The sequence below is a fragment of the Lepisosteus platostomus genome, chromosome 14 (assembly GCF_059453375.1).
Source record: "Lepisosteus platostomus isolate fLepPlt1 chromosome 14, fLepPlt1.hap1, whole genome shotgun sequence".
NCBI lineage: Eukaryota > Metazoa > Chordata > Actinopteri > Semionotiformes > Lepisosteidae > Lepisosteus > Lepisosteus platostomus.
This window is the reverse complement of record NC_142624.1, coordinates 37,740,055-37,761,502: the sequence shown is the minus strand read 5'-3', so window position 1 is coordinate 37,761,502 and position 21,448 is coordinate 37,740,055. Positions and strand designations below refer to the sequence as shown.

At 41.3% G+C, this 21,448-nt stretch overlaps 1 protein-coding gene across 1 annotated transcript; it reads left to right on the top strand.

Moving 5' to 3' along the window:
* The first annotated feature begins 1,114 nt into the window (after positions 1 to 1,114).
* On the top strand, positions 1,115 to 20,031 carry LOC148649447 (high affinity cGMP-specific 3',5'-cyclic phosphodiesterase 9A). Its single transcript, XM_088606135.1, has 14 exons — positions 1,115 to 1,651; positions 7,806 to 7,955; positions 8,373 to 8,424; positions 9,492 to 9,594; positions 9,686 to 9,828; positions 10,104 to 10,163; positions 13,171 to 13,348; positions 14,024 to 14,146; positions 14,631 to 14,723; positions 14,913 to 14,980; positions 15,670 to 15,772; positions 16,233 to 16,337; positions 17,330 to 17,476; positions 18,019 to 20,031. Exons 1-14 carry the CDS (start codon positions 1,486 to 1,488, stop codon positions 18,247 to 18,249), a joined length of 1,722 nt encoding a protein of 573 aa, XP_088462261.1. The 5' UTR covers positions 1,115 to 1,485; the 3' UTR covers positions 18,250 to 20,031.
* The last annotated feature ends 1,417 nt before the right edge of the window (positions 20,032 to 21,448 follow it).

The window sequence follows — 21,448 nt, the reverse complement described above, 5'->3', positions numbered from 1 at the left end:
CCCCTGTCTTCAGGGAGGATTAAGGTCTTCAGCAGCAAGATGTGAAAGGCACTGTAAGTGCATGAGACTCGTCTACGGCGAAATGAACTGTTCCCACACAACATTTTAAACCCGATTTTTTTAAATAAAGATTTTATTTACTTGACAAACCAGCGGGTACAGCAACTGAAAAAAGTGTTGCATAGTTTTTTTGCTCGTTTATTTGAACAAATGTTTAAAGAAAGTTTGTTAACTTTCAATAAACCTTTTGGCTGTCTCCTGATTTATTAACTGTCATCGCACTGCCCCCAGTCCACTATGCTTTCTCCATTTCTGCCTTGGTTCTGGGGATGACCCTTTCCCCGTGGAATATGTTCCGCTTTCTGTTTGCTTTCTTTGGGCTACGTTAGCTTCTTTTCGGCCCTTAATTTCCTTTAACTGTGTTCTTCAAACTGTGTGATGGTACTGAAGGTTTGGGTTCCATGTTTTGTCAGGTCGATAACATCGCCCACTTCCTTTGTGGGTTTTTGTTGATTCGTGAATACAGAGCGTGTTTTGCTTTGCTGTTCCCAGGTTTTAGGGACACACCAAAACCCTTTCCTGCACTCGCCTTAGTTTCCGATTACTGTGCTGGAGTGACCTATTCTTCTCCCCCTCGGTGGTTTCTCTGACACTTAGTCTAGAATATTGGTTGACTGGTGTTGAGCCACACCATGCCCTTCCTGTTTCACCCCAGTGTAGCTGGATTAAAGTTTGTGTGCCACCTGCGTTTAGGTCCAATTCAGATTTAGTGCTGGGTTGTGGGTAGAGTTCATGCCCTCCTCCGTTTGAGAAGGATTGGGGTTAGGAATACCTGGGCTATGAGGGAGTCCATTTCTGTGAAAATGAGTGGCGACTGGTCGAGGTGCCCCTACTGCTTTGGCACCAGTTCTGTTCGGGCCCCTGCTACTGATGAAGCAACGTCTCGTGTTCGTCTGGCAGTGACCAGGCGCCGGTTACAGGTTGCCTCAGTAGTTATGGTTTACGGTTGATACTGCTTCTGTAGCTCTGAGTCCCCTGCCCTCTCATTCCAGTATCCGCTGACCTGGGAAAAGGGATGAGGTTTGGAGGGGATGTTAAGGTTACTTTTGGAGGGTTGGTGTTAAGTTTAATTGCTTTTACTTGGGATTTTGAGTTCCAGTGCTGAACTCTTTTATCGCTAAGAATGTAGAATTTAATTTTCTCTGGTTTAGGGTTAGGGGTTAGTAGTTACGTGTTAGGGATTAGGGGTTATGGGGTATCACCTAACTTCGTCACCTGCATTGCAGCAGCTGTGCATGGCACTGTGCTTGCTCACTGTGTTGTGTTTAAGGAATACTATAATAATACGTTTGCAGAAGCTGCCCAGATCCAGCAGCAGCTTCTGGTGGGAGGGGAGATCTTTTCATTGAAAAGAAAACTGCAGAAGATGCAGACTGTGTTTTGGAAACAGAGAGAGAGGACAGGGGTGTCCCTCGTTTAAACGTGATGCTTGAAGTCTTCAACAGCAGTTCGCAGTGGAACCGGAGAGCGAATGATTCCCACCCGCAAAGCTGTTTTCTTCAAATGGCAGCAAAAATCATTTATTTCACGGTGAACGGGAGAGCAGAGCAGGCTGAGTTCCGAGAAGACTGTCCTGCACAAGATGTGAAAGGTACAGTAAGTGCATGAGACTCGTCTACGGCGAAACGAACTGTTCCCACACAGCATTTTAAAGCGATTAGTTAAAAATATGTTTGATTTACTTGACAAGCCAACGGCTACAGCAACTGAAAAATGCGTTGCCTAATTTTTTTGCTTGTTTATTTTAACACGATATATATATTTTTTAAAAGTGTTAACTTTTAATACATATTTTGGCTCTCTCATGATTTCTTAACTTTCATCACGTTGACGTGATCACGAGCTGTTAATTGTAATGGAGTTTTGGTATTTTAAAGATATTTAATAAAAGCAATATTTGATGAACATATAGATCTTAAAAAGTTGAGAAAATGGGGCTAATACGTGGATGTACTGACATATTCTCTAAAGCAGTTCTGTCTTCTCGGGTTTTTCCCGTTTAATTGAGTATTACCGGATATAAACACAATTTCACCAGTGTTGCGAATTGCGAATAGTTTTGCAAATGTATCATTCTCTACTACAGCAGTACACATTATTAATTTTTAGAGATCATCCATTACAGATAGTGGAAGTCTGATAGAGTAGCTAAAAGCGAAATATAAGAAGAAAACTGGAAGGAAGCGATTGGAAACACCTGAAGCAGAATTTAGAGGCCACTGAATCTACACAATATAGACTACTCAACCAGTGGGAGGGTATAGCACAGTGGCCAGACACTGGGTACCTGCTTGAGTATCATTTGTATGTTAAATATCTTATCTGGACACGAAATGTTCTTGAGCTCTGGAACACAAGTTAACGTTACTGTTGGTTTACAAAAATAAACAATTCTCGGTTATAAACATTGTTCCAAATGACAGTGTCAACCCCATAAACAAAACCCAGCAACGGGCAATTAACCTGAATTCTAAATCAAACGATGTTTTCTGCATGGTACGGGCTTACCTCAAGCCAAACTAAACAATGTATCGATTAAAATATCCAGTGAAGCAGCACAGGATTGTACAGTGGGGGACTACAGAGCAGAATGGCCTTTATGGGTTTTTAAAAGATTTTAAAGTATGGAAATTACTTTAGGCCTTTTTGCTTTTTTCCTTTTAAGACGCTTTAGGTAAAATTTGCCTATTGTCAGGTTCAATCAAATAAAAAGCACTGTAAAAAATATTGACTTGTGAAAAATCATATTTCTGTCAATATGGATGCTAAGAAAAAACATCAATATCTGAATTTTTAAAATGTAATCCCTTCTCAGATTGCTTTTCCCTTTTAAACAGAGACACAGGTGTTTTTGACAGAGAGGTATTTAATTGAAGAGCATAAGGAGTGAAGCAACATATGGTATCCTGAGCTTTTAGACTCAACCTTTTTTCTTCCACATAAAGAGAAATATGGTGGGAGGAAACAACATTTTTGGGCATATCTTGGCACAAACCCAGTACTGAAAAATGTTTTACAGATGCAACAGAGAGTGTGATCTCAAATGTGCTGACAATATTTGCACCTTATTTAAAAATAACTCTCATGACAGAAGCCAATATTGTCAAAGCTCTGTGTTACTCACTCTTTCTCCTCCCAGCAACCTTTTCAAAGTCTGATATATGTGATCTCCTGTGATGGGCATAGTTAATACTATAAAGGAACAAGTAACAGTGTATTTCATCCTAAAAAGCAAAGAGACACAATGTTTCATCTTCTTCGAGTGTTACTACTATAGTAGTTAACACTTCTCTTTCTGTGATCTATTGTTGATAAGATGACTAATTTTAACAACCCCAGAAAGAACATTCAGTTATGATGACCCACTGCCCTCAGGTTTCTCACAGAGTTTAGTCAATTGCAACATCTGCCTTACATTAATAGAAATAAACCTCTTCTGCTAAAGAGCTTTCAGTGAGACGCAGAAGTCTAAAAAGAATCTCTATGCTTAACAATACGTTAAGATGGGGGAGATGAACACAGAAGGACATGCAGTCAGGCTGGTTCAGTGTGGCTCAGAGCCCAGCTAAGACTGCTTGACAAAGACTGTGAACCAGCTGATTTGCAAGGTTATTTATCCTAAACTGTAACTGTAAGTGGTCAGAGCGCGGCGTGATACGCCCCTTTAATGGTTGTGTGACAGTGGTCGAGGGTGTTACAGCCTCTGGTCGCCGTGGTGAAATTTTGGCAAAACTTTCCCGAGATTGCAGGCCCCCATAAAGATCAACGCGACATCGGGCTTCAAACTTTCGTGTTTGTGTTTATCACGCTGTACAGTTCACCAAGTGCCGCCTCAGCGTTTGCTTGTGGTTGGATGTAAACAGCGGTTAGAACAAAGCTAAATTCCCTAGGTAGATGGGCCGGCATTTTACCATGAGAAACCTGTGAGAGAACAAATCTTTAACAAGATGAAAGACCATATGAGAAAGCAAGGGGGCAACATAAAACCGCAAAGCATTTGACTTTGAAGAAGCAAGATTTCAGGGTCTGAACAGATTTTGTTTTTCACTAAGACAGAAACTGTGTTCAGGGAGGTGAAAGAAAGAGAAAGGTTGTCACGCCTATTGTTGAAAACATAGTGGAGTACACATCTGCTTTTTTTCCACAGGCAAGGCTGGCCTTTGTATAATAGAGACATCAATTAATGCAACAAAATAACGAGGTGTTTTGCACTGTGGGGTGTTATCTAGATCCACAAGAGCTTAATAATTGGGCTGGAGTTCCTACTCCAGCAGGATAATTAACCCAAGTCTTCTGCAAGGTCTTCAAAGACGTTTCTGAAAAAAGATTAGAGTTATGGATTGGCCACTTAACTGTACATCCCCAGGGCTGCTGTTACAAAGATGCCTAACACATCCTCAGAAAGATGCGAAGAACTGGTATAAAACACAAGGAAGACCACCAGTGGTCCAGGAAGCAAAGAGTGTGGACAGCTTCCCAAATACTTCTGTCCTAGCATGGATTTATCTCCTCTCTATTTTATTTGTTTTCAGCACATTTTGTAGTGTTTTGTTGTGACATTAAATCTTTTGTATCTTTCAGCTGCAACACTGAAATTTAGAGAAACCACTTTTTTGTGTTTAGTCTCAGTTTTAATTTAATTTGTAAAAAGGCTTTAGTTTGCGACAGTACTCTCTTGTTGTAAAATCTAAGAATAGCTCTGCTAAAATGGCACATCGTGTGCTGAAATTCCTAGGACATGTAGCTTGTGCTGAAAAACATATTTGTGTTCACAGGTCTGGATGAATACATTCAACCCATACATACATGAAAGTATGAATGTTACCTATTTGCTGTTGAGTGTTCCTGTCAAACACAGCAGTACCTGCCTTTTGATAGCAATTATTGGACGCGCTATGTATAGCTTCTCAATATGATCCATGTGAACAGCATTGTCTGGAGTTTGCCCAAGAAGGTTTGAATGCAGGTTGTAGAAAGAATCCTTTTATTTACCATAGCACAGCTGTTAGGATGGAAGGGAGTAGTGTAAAAATGGCTGTGTTTATTCTAAGGTTCTTATCTTCCTTTCTGAACATTATTCTATTTCAATCTTTTTGAATTGTCCCTGCTGTGTTTTTACGTGGCACTAATTGATGGAAAATTCAATAAAAGCACATTATTTTTTCTTGGTCCACCTGAACAATCTGTCATACATTTTTTATAAAAGAGACTTTTTTTTTCATGTCCTAGTATACCCACAAAGAAGTGATGCAGATGAAGTGGGAAGGCCAGTCAACTGGCAACAGATTTTTTTACTGTCTTTCATTTTGCCAGTTTTCAGCATTCAGAGGCGGTTAAAACTGGTCGAATACTTGTTTTCTATATTCACATTGTTCTGCCATTTGGAATATAAAAAGGTACTTCCCCATTCAAAAGTAATGAACCCTTTAAATACCTACTGTAAAAGGAAGGAAACATTTTCCCGTCGCTTCCATTAAAATGTTAGGATTAACATCATGACAAATGTGAAAATAACAATAATATGCCTACACATTTTTAATCTTTAGTATTTTATTAAAAACTGCAATATGATGATTGTATAATGATTCAGAGCTATGAACTCAATATTTCTTTGCACTGATTCTCACTTACAGTATATGCTTTGTTGTAAAGGATTTAAAAACTTATGCAGTCGTGAAATTTCCATTTTTATTTTATCTACATTATTTACTTTTTTTCTGTTTGTTTTGCTTTGAATGTTTGGTGCAGGTTGTGAACAAAACAGCTATCATTTGCTACTTCAAAGTGTCACGCTTTAAAGCAATGTGGAGCTGTGAAAGGATCTGAATTTATTTGCAAAGCACCGTAGAAATAGATATACAGTATATCTAGATGTAGACATTAAAGCTGGAAATGCAAGGTTATAAGATGGGACTCTTATACCCCAGCCCTTCTTCTACCTTCACCTGGAGGGACAAACAGTATAATGTCCCCAGTGTCCTTGGACTGTCCCCAGTGTGCTTGGACTGTCCCCAGTGTCCTCAGTCTGTCCCCAGTGTCCTCTGCCTGTTTCCAGCATTTGACACTCTGACATTATTGACACCCTGCTTTAAGTAGGAAGAAACCCCCGAACTCCATTAGGGACATGATGCTGCCCTAAAATATTCTTCTTGAGGCCTTTGCTAGCCCTAGGGTTTAAGGCATTTTCTTTTGTTCTCCATACTCATATTTCTTAATCAGTAAAGGTCTTAGTAATTTGGCAGGTGAAATACTAGTGGCTGTAATGAACTAATTCGGTGTGGTTAAGCTCATTATGAGCTAGCCTGGAAACCAAGCGATCCCCAGGAGGGCTCTGTTGTGAATAGAAGGAAATGTCAGGGCAGGACTGGATATCAGGAAAGGTAGCTACCAACTGCATTTATCCTCTGTTATTGCCAATAGGCTGTTTATCAGTTTCCTGCTTTAAAAACCTAATGAGTTCATATAAGTTCATATCGCTAACCTCTTTACCTTTACAAATATTTCATCATGAATCATTCTCTGACATGAAGATGAAATTAGGAAGCATATATCTCAATTGACTTTAAATGTTTAATACTACACTCAAATGCAGTAATACTTTATACACCAGGACTAATACAGTATATACAGTCTCCTCTTAATGAATCATAGAAGTCTAAAATTGAATTTTCACTAAAATTCACTAAAAACAATGTGACTAATAAGTGCAATTCCTCAGTATTTAAAAAAAAAGTAAATTCAGTTCTACTCTCTCGAGCCAATCAAACAAATTGATAGCGTTGACCCTCTTTATTTTGAGAGAACATCCTATCACCCTGGCTTTGACTTTAGTGACTGGAGTCTGAAGTTGAATCAAAACCAAAGAACTTTTTGTTGAAGAAAAGAAGGCAATTTTCATGCTTGGTTTTTTTAACCAAAATCTTTATTCAGAACCACAGCACAGAAATTAGGCACACCAAAATCAACAATCTGAAATATACTGAAGAATAAAGCAAAAGACAGTTGTAGACTAGGTCAGATGTAAACCTTTCAACAGCACCAAGACCAGAAAGGTCAGATTAGAATTTTATAAATAAAATCACATGAAGAAGGGACCATCGTTTCCTAATTAATTAAGACCAGAACTCCAGATATTTCAAGAGGGTGACCCAGTAGCTGCAGTATTTTTCCATCTTGTAGTGAAGTGCATTTTCTTAGAGCCCCGTCTTCCCGTGGCCGACATCACCCAAAAGCTTTCAGCGAAAGCGTGTTGTTGAAGCAGGTACCCAGAGTATCCAACAAGCTACCCAGCCATGATGTTGAAGGTGATACTCTGGCTTCTGTCAAGAAACAACTGGGCGAGATCCTGGAATCAAATAACAACAAACAGGCCTGATGGGCCAAATGACATCCTCCTGTGTGCAGCGCTGCTTGTGGTCTAATATCATTATCTTTTCAGAGCATTGTGTGAGCAAGAATGGAAGAAACTGGTAAATGAACAGTGCACAGTGCAGGTTTTATAGAGAGCAGACGATGTGGACCATGCATCTCTGTAGGGACAGAATGAACAGGAGTGTCTCAGATGTAGCATACAATGGAAAGACGGCAACATGGGTGCTATCTGTTCTGCGCAGAGCTGTTGGCTGGACTACACCCTGGCCAGTTGTGAGACAGTTCATCTACTTTTGATTATGTGATGTTTTTTGTTTATGACACCATTTCCCAATGTGGGATCTTTCTGCTTTTCGTTTCTTATTCGCTTCCAGACTTATTCCGAGCAGCAGCTGAAGCAGGACCTTATGACATCCTGAAGCTGTACAACACCAAAGGGAACATCATCAACATCTCCCCCGGCCTGGAGCCCAACACCCCCCAGAGCTGCTACAAGCTGGAAGTAGTGGCTGCCGATTGTAACAGTGAGCCTGTGATTTCTTCCAGGGCAGAAACAAGAGGAAGCTGTGTAGACTGAAAAACAGAGCACAGTGAAGCCTGGGCAGCTGTCATGAAATGTTAACATCAGAACATTATCACAAGACTTGTGGCACACATTATGTAAAGAAACCATGTCAGCGTAGTATTATATAGTATATATAATCAGGAGGTTATGGAAATATTTAATGTAATGTCAGATTATACCTTATACCATCTGATTGTGTGCAACAATAAAGGCTGTGATTATTTGGCACTTGATGTATATTGTTCAATGATTTATTAATTTAAGCAGTCCTACATATCTCTGTGCTCTGACACCAATAAAGAGCTTAAATGCTCTTACAACAATCAAGTTCTACAGCCTTTGCCTTCTATAAAATTCACAGGTGTTAATGTTACAGGTGCAGACCTTGCTACAGTTCTGGGATTTGATCTTTCTTCTATGGAAAAAAGGTACGCTCACCGTTTCAGTGAAAACGTATCTCACTCAAGGTACGAGCAGTGCCTGCGGCGGTCCTTTATCTGATCAGCCACATTATCGCTTCCTGAAGGTGTAGTGGTAGCTGAAATGCTCTAGGAAAGGAAGCACAATCAAAGTGAAATTGAAAACAAGCCAGATTTTCGTGCAGGAAGCCTTTTCATCAGGTAGCCAGCAGCTGTGAGTGGAGCCTCGGAGGAAGCTGTGTGCCACCGGTTTTACAGTCTGTTCCAGATGACGACAGCAGAGCTTTTGTCAGGAGCTCCTAATGACTGCTACTCTGAAGAGCGAGGCACTTGAACCAAGGCAATAAAGGCATCGTTATCCTTCAGTGGCTAATTATTGAGAAATATTCCTTTAGAAACTTGTTTGTGGCTTTGGACCCTTAATGGCCTGTGTTTCTCATTGTTGTCAGGTAGATTGCAGATGTATTGCAGAATTACCTTACCTTTTGTCAGAGACTGAGCAAGACACGAACGCATCCCAGTGCAGTGTGTTCATGTAACAGAAGATACATTCACCGTCTTTTACAATGTTTTATTTCTCTTTCAATGTCATCCCTTCTATGTGAATGTTCTTGCTTAGTCTTCATTCTGAAAAATATTTTTCATTCACATTCAACATTAGAAAAGCGGATGAGGTGCCATTTAGGCCATTATTCAACCTCTACCTCTCATACACACACAGATTGCTCTCACACTCTCTATTTTACCTCTCACATACACACAAAATGCTCTCACATTCACTAGTTTTACATCGCACATATACCTAACACACTCCTTCACAATGTGAATGTGAGAGGCAAAACTAGTGAGTGTGAGAGCATTGTGTGTGTGTGAGAGGTAAAGTTTGAATAATGGCCTAAACAGCACCTCATAAAAGCGAGTAAGCTGATGTTTTCTGAGACCTTCCCCCTCCCCTCACATAGCCTTGCATTCTGCCTGTTTTGTCAAAGTAATTTCAACCAGACAAAGAGAATCGCTGCGTCTTCAGTTGTTAAATTTCAGACCACACAAATTAATTATTTAATTACTGATCCCAGGTTACAGAGCCTGGAAAAGAAGATCCTGGTGGAGGCTGGCGAGACTCCCTCCGTTGTGCTTGAAATGAAGAGCCAAGTAGAATCTTTCCGGGAGAAGCTTGAGGTGGGGAGACGGAGGGGAAGCGAGACCGCGTGTCTGTCCTGCACGGTCTGTCCCTGTCCGCCCAGTAACAAAGCTGCGAATCTCCCCCCAGAGTGTGGAGCACCTGAGCTGGCTGGGGCTTTTCAAGGAGCTGTCGGAGGGGACACACAAGCCCTCGCCGTTTTACCACAAGAGAGCGCTGCGCAAGACCAGAGAGGAGTGTGAGCGCGTCAGAGAAACGTTCCTGCAGATGAGGCAAGTGCACCACTACTGCATCCGAGGAGCCGCACCTCCGGCAGTCAGAAATAAGCAGATCGTATCCTATAAAACCCACACTCGTATAATCTGGAATGAGTCCACAGTGCAATCAATTATAAAAACATCCTAATCGGACATATCGAGTAGGTACTGCGGGAGTGGATGTATTTTGTTCCTTATCTGAATTATTCTTTGGGTGCTGTTTTCAGTTACGGAGTTCAGTTTGTACTTTATCCTGCATAGACAGAATTGTAACTGGAGTTTTTCTACAGCTCTCTGGAGGTCACAGAGGAGGTAAAACAATACCTCAAGACTCCTACCTTTGATAACTGGTAAGCCCTTTTACATCTTTTGTACTTCTCTGTTCTATACAATCAGAAGGCTTACTGAGTCTCCTTGTCCTTAACTTGCTTTATCAATTGTCTGCTCTTCCACCAGAGTCACTCGTTGTGTTTCAGGCCAGTGTCAGTGATCTGCTTTCTGACGTTTTAAAAGATAAACTGGGCTCTTGAGTTGAGCTACTGCTTGTTCCAGGTGCCAGTGTTGACATTGTTGTTTCCTCTCAGACAAAGGTACTTCCTGTTTGCACCAATCAATACATTGTCAAGAGGACTCTGTTTCTTTTACAAATCTTTCTGGGAACTTGATGAACAAAACAAAATAAGAAACTGGAGATAGTGCACATGCAGACCCTTCACGTGTGCTCTGATGTCCCAGAAAATCTGACAAGAGACATGGATAAGCCCGTCTTGTATTGGGCATGTTAGTTTCTTTTTATACTTCCAGGTAGAAATCAGCTTCGTCGACAGCTGATCTTCTGAAGGCACTCCTACACATCTCCTTTGGCTCTGTCCCAGGTTATGGGACACTATGAGAGGAAGTTCTGGGGTAGGAATAGTTTTGCGGTACTCAATGGTTTTGGGAAGAATATAGCCCCAGATCATGAGCTAGCACTCTGGTTCTTCATTGTCATCTCTCAGACTAACAAGGAAAGAACAACCAGCACAGAACAGAGGTGGCCAAAAAATAATTTTAAAAAAATGGAAATCAGTCATTGTGCCCTTTTTCAAGAGCTGGCTCAGAGCTGGCTCAGTGGGATGATCTCCTCTATTACAATTGAGAGGATTTATTCTACAGGACAGTTGCTGTAGAACGATTCCTTCCTTGAATATTTTTAGAAAGACTGAGTTTTGTACACATCCCTGATTGTTCTACACACCCAAAGTGCCTGTGATTGATGTTACCATGGATTTCAGCTCGTTTCGTGTTTCTATAAAAAAATCTGCAGAAAGGTATAAGCAAGTTTGAACTGTTTTTGGTTGGACTTATCTGTTGGTTTTTCTTTTGAGTTCATTTTATTAGGCGTTTCTTTGTATTCTGTGTTGTTTTTTATGTTCCTCAGTTTTTAGTATTTCGTTTTTTTGTTATGCCATGCCCGCAGATGAAAAACAGGGTGCGGCAAGTGGGTAATTACCAGAGTCAGTTTTTAATGAGTTTATTGAGCAATAAATGGATTAATAGAGGAAATACCTTGTTTTAGATGGCCCTGACGAGCTCCTTCCAGGTGTGGAATGTGGTGCAGGTGCACTGGAGCTCATCAGGGCATCACAGTCTTGTTATACTTTTCAGAACTTCTCACAATACAATTTCTTTAAAAAAAAAAAGAAATTGGCATCATCTGCAGGGACCTCATTAAGCTGAGTAAGAAAAGCAGGTATCTGATGCACATCACGTGTTCAGTCATGTTTTGTTTCACACCGTTGCTGGGCTGACTCTGAAATGTGTGTTATTGAACCTTCTTATGATATTATGAAGCCTGAGGATCACTGAGTATACGCCGATTGATATCCCTGTACATTCTGCTGGGGAAAATACTTCAGTTAAACAGTTTCTTTCAGGTGTAATACAGCTCCGACACATGAAGCAGTCTAATTAATTGCCGCTTCTCCATTTTTCTTGAAAGCGCGGCTCCCAGAGATGAGAAGTTAAAAGCGCTGTGGTGAGAGAGCAGATGGAGCTCTTGAGCCATTGTTAGAAGGTGCTGTGGTTTCCAGGACGGCTCTATGGAGTGGAACTGGAGGCTGCACCTGTTGCATTCATGTGAAACTCAGGCAGAGCTCGTTAACTCCAAACGCCAGGCCTAGGAAACGCATTACAAGTCCAGGGCTAATTTATGCTTTTGATCTGATTTCTGCTGTTGTGTAAGTGGAAGGATTGATGTTGATTCATCGCAACTGTTTCCAAGCTCAACAGTTAAATATCACAGAAAATAAATAGGTTTAAAGTGACGGGCTAAATTACTATTTAAGAACAAGATAGTGGTTTTGTAATTAGTTACTCTTTTCCATCTTTGTGTATACTTCAAAGAATTAATATCTACCAAGCAAGTAAAGTGAGCAGGGCTCAAGAAAACCTAGAGTATATTAACATTTTGAAAGAGCTTGCAGCTGGTGACACAATGAGGGTCCCTTTATATCTTTTATATCAGACTTGTTGCATAATCCTTTTGTGAGATGCTGGAACATCCTTCAGTTGCGTTGTAACACTCACTGGTGAGTGTTACAACATGTGAGTTTAGGGACTGATCGAAGTGATAGATTAATAAGCAATCTCCACAGAGATAGTGTTCTCCGGCAACAGGCATTCTTTGGTTTCCCTCTCTCCCTTCTCCTGTTTGCCATTTTATGAAAGCTCCTTGCACAAGGCCTCTGCCAATCGGACTCTTGCCTGGTTTTGGGCTTTTTGGCCAAATGGCCTTCTTTTGTCTGTGATCTTTCTTTTGCTCTTATTATTTTCTGACAGTATAGGTCTGAAAGGTGTAAAGAGTGTGGAGTTTTTCCATGCTGCCTCAAGGCAGCTCTCAGGAAGAGCTGCTGTTTCCCCGCGGTGCCATAAGAGCATGAGTTGAGTTTCAATTTTTAGCAAGTCAGATCAAAGCAAGAAAATGTACTGAGCCTAAGTATTCTGTCTTCCAAAAATCCCACATCGGACAAAAAACAAACACCAAAATAAAACCTAGGCTCCATCCGAGCTACTGACTAAATGTCTTCACAAAGTCTGTAACTGTCATACTGAGTGGCTTAACTGCTCACCTGCTTCAAAACATTTAGCCTCTCACAAAACTCAGTTCCAGGCCCACCCTGTGCTTCCATACAGCAGACTGACCAGCACAGAGAACCTCTGCTTCCTGGTTTTGGAAATTTCACCCGACCAGTTGTCTTCCAGCGTCGGGTCAGCTGACTGTGAGCAGCAGCTCATTCCCCCCAGAGGTTTCTGGGGAATGTGGTCCAGACAGGGCTGCTCTGTCTCACACTGTGTCTGTGGTTAATGTGGTTACAGGCAATGGGAAGATGCAGAAATCATGGTGCTGCTGCGAGTGATGTACACCGACCTGGACTTTATGACCAAGTTCAATATTGAACTGGAAGTGCTGCAAGAGTTTCTGTACAAGGTCTACCGGCGCTACAACAATATCCCCTTCCACAACTTCAAGCACTGCTTTTGTGTAACTCAGATGGTAAGGCGTTTCGACATTTTAAAGTTCTTATCAGCGGGCCGAAATGGGAAATTAAAAAACCTACAGAGATATTATTGTATTATAATACATTTTCGGTTTGTTAGGTCTAACTCTAACTAACACTAAGCCATTCTAAAATCTTTTTTTTTCCTTGTCTGACAGCCTTGTCACTTGTTAAAATGGATGTTCCATCCAGACAGTACGTGGCTTGTGGCAGGCTGGGACGAGCTGCCCTGCCACGATGATCAGTTCGATACCATGCTTTCTGTCAGGAGCAGCCAGATGAGATCCTTGGATCAATTCGCTACTGAGAAACCAAATGAGCTCCATGGGCTGAATGGCCTCCTCTTGTTTATACCTTTCTCATGCTCTTACAATGTCACAGACCCATGTATACATGTTGAGGTGTCAAGAACAAGATAGCAGTTTTAAGTGGTCTTCTACCTGCTAATGACAGTTCTACTGTATGTGTCTGAGTCATGTTAAGGTAGTACCTGATTTATAATTGAAATTCCGGTTGAATTCCTCTTACCTTCAACAAAGCATGCACACTTAGATACAAATCTGTCTTTGTACTAAGACCTGAAGAACTGTAGGGAACTAATCAAACACAGTGTCCCATTGAACAGTCCTTTGGAATACAAATCTGATGTTGTTCTCTCTGCTCACTTCCAGATGTATGGTTTAATATGGCTGACTGATCTTAGAAGCAAATTTGATGACATCGACCTCTTGACTATGATGACATCTGCTGTCTGTCATGATTTAGACCATACTGGCTACAACAATGCTTATCAGGCAGGTGTTTCAAGAACAAAAACACACAGGAGACAATTCTCGCTTCTCTGCAAGACTGAGCAATGCTAAAGAGCACATGCCTTATGATGAACTTCTCATTCTCAGTCTGCCATGCCCAGACTTTCAGATAAAGGGAAGACATTTTCACTGGCATGTATATCTGAGAACCTTTACATTTGTTCAGTGAAGGGCGTGATGCTACTTCCAAAGCTTTTGCCTTCTATAGTACCTCACACATCAAATGTCTTCATTTTCACTGCTACGGAAAAGTTAATTCTTGTTTCAGAGTAAATACATACAGCATGTTGCACCTTTTTATAAATCACTGATGTAGGAATTACATATGAAAAATGTACCATTCCCTCCTGCAGGATTATATTTGAGGAGCCTGATCAAACAATACTGAATCTCCAGTTTTAAAACGCCACTCTTTTTTATTAATCTTACAGTGCTGACATAAAATTGTGCCTTTTTTTTCTTTTAGATCAATGCACGTACAGAACTGGCACTGAGGTATAATGACATTTCACCATTAGAGAATCATCATTGTGCAGTGGCTTTTGAAATCCTTGAAAAGGTTTGTAAATGGATGGAAATTGTCATTTCCATATACTGTATGACATATAATGAAAGCTTTATATTAGAAGCCGTACAATGACAGAGGAAAACCATAGAATAAATGTTCATACTGTATGAAGACTTAAGAAATGTAAAATAACTGCATTTACTTTTTTTGTCCTTGTATATTTAATTTTTGTCTTCACAGACGGAAAACAATATTTTTAGAAATCTTTCAACAGAACAATATAAAAGGATAAGAGAAGGAATGATCAAGTAAGGCTTCCTAATGAATGACCTCCTGCTAACTGCTTAATTCTGCTTAATTCTCTCTGGTTCAAGCTTCTTCGACATGTTCGTGCCACCCCAGCCACTGGAAATGGTGTTTCAGCCATTCCACTCACAGTATTGGACCCAGTGCTGTACTGGGATGGGCACGGAGAATGACAGGTGTTGAGATCACAGCAGCCTCTCTAATGCATGAGGAATAATAGCACCCAAGTACTTAGTGTATTGAGAGCTTAGTCACATTGAGACTTGGCTCGACCAGCTTGGCTCAGGGCTGGACACTGGCTGTAGGACGAGGAGGCTGGGACCCCCTGCAGAGAGAAGGGTGACCAAGGGGCAGCTGCACAGGAGGAGCAGGGGTGGAGGAGAGACAGAAGACAAATGTGCAGGAGAGATGGGGGCTTACCTATTTATATTTTTTAATATGAAAAGATATCAGGAATGATTACAAGTTATGGCAGCCAAGATGAGGTTGAATTTGGCTGCTGTCATCTCTCCTGAACTTTGGTTGTAAACTCCATGTTAAAAAACACTTTTCGACTTATACTGTATTAATCATGGATCTTTGAATGCATCCATGCAATATCAGTGCCGAAACAGCTAGGGGGTGTGTTTCATTGTAAGACCCATGCGTTCTTATGAGAGAGTGATCCAGGAGTTCCTGATTTCCATTCCAGGTGCATACTTGCTACAGACATGGCAAGACACAACGAGATCCTGAACAAGTTCAAGTCCATCCTGCCAGAATTTGACTTCACTAACAAGGACCACAAAGACGTTGTGAGTAATGTGACCGAGTTTCCTGCAAATGCAAATGTCATCTTATTTATTTTTGCTGTGGTTTTGGACAAAACGGACAAAATTAGTTTTAAGAGGACACATGGAGACAGAAATCCACAACTTTGACCAGGTAAGGCTTTGGTGAGAAATGTCCTAGCCTGAAAGAATGCAGAAATTAAGGTGAAATATGTGGTGTGCCTGCAGATATTTAATACAAATGTGTCATTGGTCTAATTATAGCCTAGATTAGATGAAAACTTTAACCCATCAAGCAATTGTCAATGTCAGATCTAGCACTAGGTGACGGGACAAAGGCCTTCAGTCAAGCACAATCAAAGGTTTGTACAAGTCTGATGTAATCTGAGCCAAGAGCTCAGACCTTGTTGAAATCACAGGCACAGTGATGCTGTATGTGCACTATTGGGTCAGCCCTGCTCACGTATTTGGTGTTGACTTGCAGCTGATGATGATCATGATCAAAGTCAGCGATATCTCTAACGAAGCTCGGCCCATGGACGTCGCAGAGCCATGGTTGGACTGCCTACTGCAGGAGTTCTTTAACCAGGTAAGCCTGAATAAGTGACCTGCACTGGTCAGAGCCCTGTTGCGTGAGAATCAAATGATATGTTCCTGCTGGAACCCTACACACTATGTTCAGCCCTATTCTCAATAGAGGAACCTGTTGTTAGAAGTTACAGTGGAATCAGTAGGAACCCAGCACCATAATTAAAGAGTGAGACAGACATCTTTCTTTACTTGTATTTACTACTTTTTCTGCTAGTACTAATGGTCCAAAATAGCATTATTTAGACTATATTTTTGCGCCTATTGAAATCCTACAACCACTTACAGTATTTTTTTCTGGCGGTTCTGTTTCCTGCTAAATCTGTAAAGCACTCTGTGGCAAAGTGCTGCAATGGGCGCAATACCAAAAAAAATGACAGATTGTTTTCACTGTCTCATTCAGTACAGTGCCCCCCTGTCAAGCACACATGCTTCGGAGTGTCAGCTGTTTCTTTGTCCAGTGTCCAGTCCATCACTTGCATAATGAAAGTGTGTGATTTCAACAAACAAGATTTTCACAACACCCACCAGAAAATGGAAAAGAGACAAATAATAGTGTTTGGTAGCTTGGTCTTGTGCTTAATTGCACAGTTTAACATAAATGCTCATGCAGTAGACGTCTGGCAGGAAAACAGGACAATCACCCTTGCTTCACTGTGCTTGATACAGCATTGAAGAGTTCTCCTTCTAACAATATAACTTCTGTTTGTGGTGCATGTATCAGCAAAAGAACAACATACATTTCTATTTTGGTTAGAAAAAAGGTTGCTTTGTGGTTTTATTTTGACTACTATAATGAGATCAAGATCACTACTACTAAGAATAGGAAAAACTCCTAAGATCAAATAATTTTTTAATGATCTCACTGTGTCCAAAACAGACAACACATTAGATGGTTAGCTAACCTTTTTCACGCAATATTTTCTCCAAACAAGGCTGGTAAGCACTTTCTGGCTTACAGAACATGTGACTCCAGACATATTACTGTTTCAGAGCGACATGGAAAAGCTGGAAGGTCTCCCTGTAACCCCATTTATGGATAGAGACAAGGTGACCAAGCCTTCCTCGCAGACCGGCTTCATCCGCTTTGTCTTGCTACCTCTATTTATAGAGCTGGCAAACCTCTTTCCCAGCCTGGAGGTAAGGAGAACCATCTCTTGCATTTACTTCTCCAGCACAAGGCCCTGTGTTTAGTGTTTACAGATGTACTTTTACACATTGCCAAATACTGTGACTGACAGCCTCTTTTTTACTACCTTTCCTGTGGATGCTGCAAGACAAGAGTAACGCCAAACAATTACTACCCCTGTGCAAATGCTGAAATGATTGCACACAATGGTACCATTTTCTGTAGTCCACCTGGATCAAAGCATTAAGACAAGTACAGTATATACAATCATGCTATATGACACATTGAAATGATGTAGCTTTAAAATGAATTAAAAACTACAAGGCAAAAAAAAACATACAAGAGCTTCCTAATGATGCTCTCTGATAAACATTTTGCCTGCAAATGCAAATAGCAAATCGGAATATTACAATGTGTGCAGATGTTTTGATGGAGCGTTTTTTAACTTAATCGTCCTGACAGTGTCTTACTGTGGCACTCAAAATAAACTGCCCTCCTCAGTAATCGGTTCTACTCTCTGTCCCACTGCTGCTTCCTTGCCCCTTGTCCTTAGCAACACATCATTGACCCCGTGCGGAAGGCGCTGGATTACTACACCGAGATGGAGAAGGCCCTGGAGAAGGAGAAGCAGAACCGAGCCCAGGGCGACCAGCCTGCGAACACAGACAGACCCAGGGAGCCAGCTGCCCCATCTGACCCAAAAACTCCAGCCAATGGAAACCTCTCCAGGCCTGCAGGCCCTCTGAAACCCCCAGCCTCCACGGTTCCCTACGTAAAGAAGTGAAGGACCATCCTGGGACCCATAACCATACTGTGTGAACTCATGTTTATAATGTTTCTTTATTAGCCCTATACAATTTCTTGCATTAGGAATTCGTCTTTTCGCATACCCCAGCTTTTCTCCATGGAGACACAGACACACAGACAGGGAGAAGCTTGGGGTCAGAGCGCAGGGTCTGCCATTGTACGGCGCCCCTGGAGCAGTTAGGGTTAAGGGCCTTGCTCAGGGGCCCAACGGAGTAGGATTCCTCTGCCGGCCGCAGGATTTGAACCGGCAACCTTCCAGTCACAGGCGCAGATCCTTAGCCACAGAGCCACCGCTCCGCCCTAATGGAGGGATGTCATTTGGACATCCCTCCATTTTCTATCCGCTTTTCTCCAATACAGCATCATGGGGGGAGACAGAGCCTATAACGGCAAGCAATGGGCACAATGCAGGGAACACCATTGATGCTAGTCCATCACAGGACACACACAGACACCAACACACACACTCCCACCAGGGAGCCAATTTCACCCAGAAGACAGCTAACCCACAGTGTGTCTTTGGACTGTGGGAGGAACCCAGAGCACCTGGAGGAAGCTCAGGCAAACACGAGAACATACAAACTCGACACAGAGAGCACCTCAGGACTTCAACCCAGGGCCCCAGCCCTGTGAGGCAGTAACGCCAACCACTGCGCCACCTGGCTGCCCTAAGGTGGGACATTTAGAACTGAAAGAAAGGGCGATGAGAAGTGTCAGCTGACTGACAGGGGACTCGGTAGTAACACAGTGAGAAGTAAACAATGATGGTAGAAAGTGGTAAAAGCCAGGCAGCCCCTCAGTGATGTCTCTCAGCGGGTGGCTTGTATGTGGATGGTGCAGGCTGGGGATTCACCCACACAAAGCCTTCACTTCACTTGGTTCCTGCCAATACAAATCCCATCAATGGTGTCCATGCCACTGCGCTACAGTCCAATGCTGTTGATTTGTACCAGGAAGGCTGTCCAGCCCACTGCACAGTTAAACATCTGTCTGATGCGCCAGTTTACCTAGATTTTACAAGTGTAGAAACAGCAATTTCATTATGTCAGTGCCAGGGGGCTCCATTTTGTGCAGTGTGTTTCAAATTGCAGAATTTCTCTGTTCCACTCATAGGCTTTCCACTATCCCGTTGCCCTTCCTTCACACTTTGCTGTTACTGTAAATAAAAAGCTTAACTACAGTTAGAGGGTAAGATGAAACAACAGGCCAAATTGATGAAAATATCTCCCTGGATGCAAAATGTGTGAAATAGTTTCTAGATGCATCATCGAAAAAAATCTGAGACCCCTGGGTACTGAATCTTAAATGAAAAATAAATTGGTATCAGTAACATGGCATTAGCTTGCAAGAAAAGACCAGAATGAGTCTCTTCTTGGTACAGACAAAGTGTACATCTAATATTTTCTATTAAAGAGAGGTTATCAGTGTTTAGAATAAGAAAATTAGGTACTATTTTAATTATCTGAATTTTAACTTCTGTTAAAATCAAATCAGTTTCAGATTCTTCATCTCCAGGTGTCACTCCAAAACAACGTTTCTGCAGTAAAAAAGTATAATAATGTCTAAATGAACACTAAAAATGTTAAGAATTTTTATATGTCATTTTTAAACATTCTGTAAATGTATTTTGTACCATTTATTTTGTGTATTGTAATGTTTTTAAGGTAGTCATTTACATGTTACAATTAAGAACAACAGTAAATGTTTTTTTTTACTTTAACATACAGAAATGGGTACATTAAATACTCCAAGAAATAAATACTTTTTGTTTGTTTTTTTAAAACAAGTCATTTCTTTCAGGGTTAAGAATTTATCCATCAAGCTCTCGTGGAATAGCTGTTCCTGATATTTGACATATCCCTACACAGCGAAAAAAGATAAAAAGAAACAGCTGCCTTTAAAGACAAAAAAGGTTAGAACAGCAGGGACAGAACCCAAATAACAAATTGTACCAAAAATTAGTTTGAATGCAGTTCATAATAATGTGAGGGTTGAATCTTATCAATTGTTCATTCAGACTGAGCGAAGAGTTTTATTCCTTCTCAACTGGAAGAATAGTTTGCTGAAGGGAACATCCTTGGATAATCGGGAGCCTCCGGGTCAAAGGACGAGGCGACTCCAGCCCCATCCAGGCTCAGCAAACCAAGGTGCAGCACCGAAAGGAAGGGAGGCGTTTGAGTTGTATATGTAGCCAATTTCGTAACGATGGCGATTAAGCACCGATGTGCGAGTTTGATTTGTGGTTGTTATCCCTGCCTGAACGTTTCTCAACTTTCATTCAATACAATAACCCCTTCTACAGTCTCTTATCAGCCACACAACCATAGCAAATCCACCGTGTGTCTGTGGGTTCCATGTGGGGCTCCATTTCCAGCCCTTGTTTATGTGACGTTTGATAACTTATTTTTCGTTTCCCCGAAGTCCAGGCAAGTTAATCGAAAGATGGAAGATATTCCTCAGTAAGTAGGAATCTAGGGGAGAAGAAACTCACTCAAAGCATGTCAACACGATTAGCATTACATCAAATGCAGCAGCTAATTTGTATGTCGGAGACGCCTCGAGTCATTTTCATCAAAAATCTAAAGACACCTCGTAAATGGAAAAGTGTACTGAGGTGCACTGAAGTCTTGAACAAAACTTGTAAGGTGTTGACTCGTAACACAAAGTGAAAACGCAGAACCTGCCTGGTGGTGTATGTACAAACATGCATCTGAAAGTATAATAAAACCACTGGAAGAGGTACTACAATATCCTGCAATACGCTGGGTCATTTTTGGTAATACGACTCAGGCTGTCCCTTCAGCATGCTCCCTCGTTTTCTTGGAAATGAGAGCACAATATAATCCCTACAACCTCGGCCCCCTGTCTGTATTTCACACTGTCGACCTCACCCCGAAGCGACTCTTCATTTAATTCTTTTATCTCATACACACTACTGATGCACTACTGTTGTTGTGTTGTTGTTGTTGTTGTTGTTTTTTCATTTTACTATAACATTACTCGTCAGCCCGTTCACACCGTCATGTTTGTAAACAACCCCAAACAAAGACTTGGGGGGTTTTCTTGTGCCTGATCTTATGTGCGAAATAAAAAAATGTTGACCTCAATTCCAATCAGTTATAATTCTTTTGAGTGTTATCACGTTTGTATTTAATTACATATAAAGCGCATCCTTT

Coding starts and splice junctions, on each gene's coding strand:
- LOC148649447 (XM_088606135.1), top strand. CDS start 1,486: ATGCTTGAAGTCTTCAACAGCAGTTCGCAGTGGAACCGGAGAGCGAAT. Junction 14,724..14,912: donor CTTTTGAAATCCTTGAAAAG/GTTTGTAAATGG, acceptor TTGTCTTCACAG/ACGGAAAACAATATTTTTAG. Junction 14,981..15,669: donor ATAAGAGAAGGAATGATCAA/GTAAGGCTTCCT, acceptor TTTCCATTCCAG/GTGCATACTTGCTACAGACA.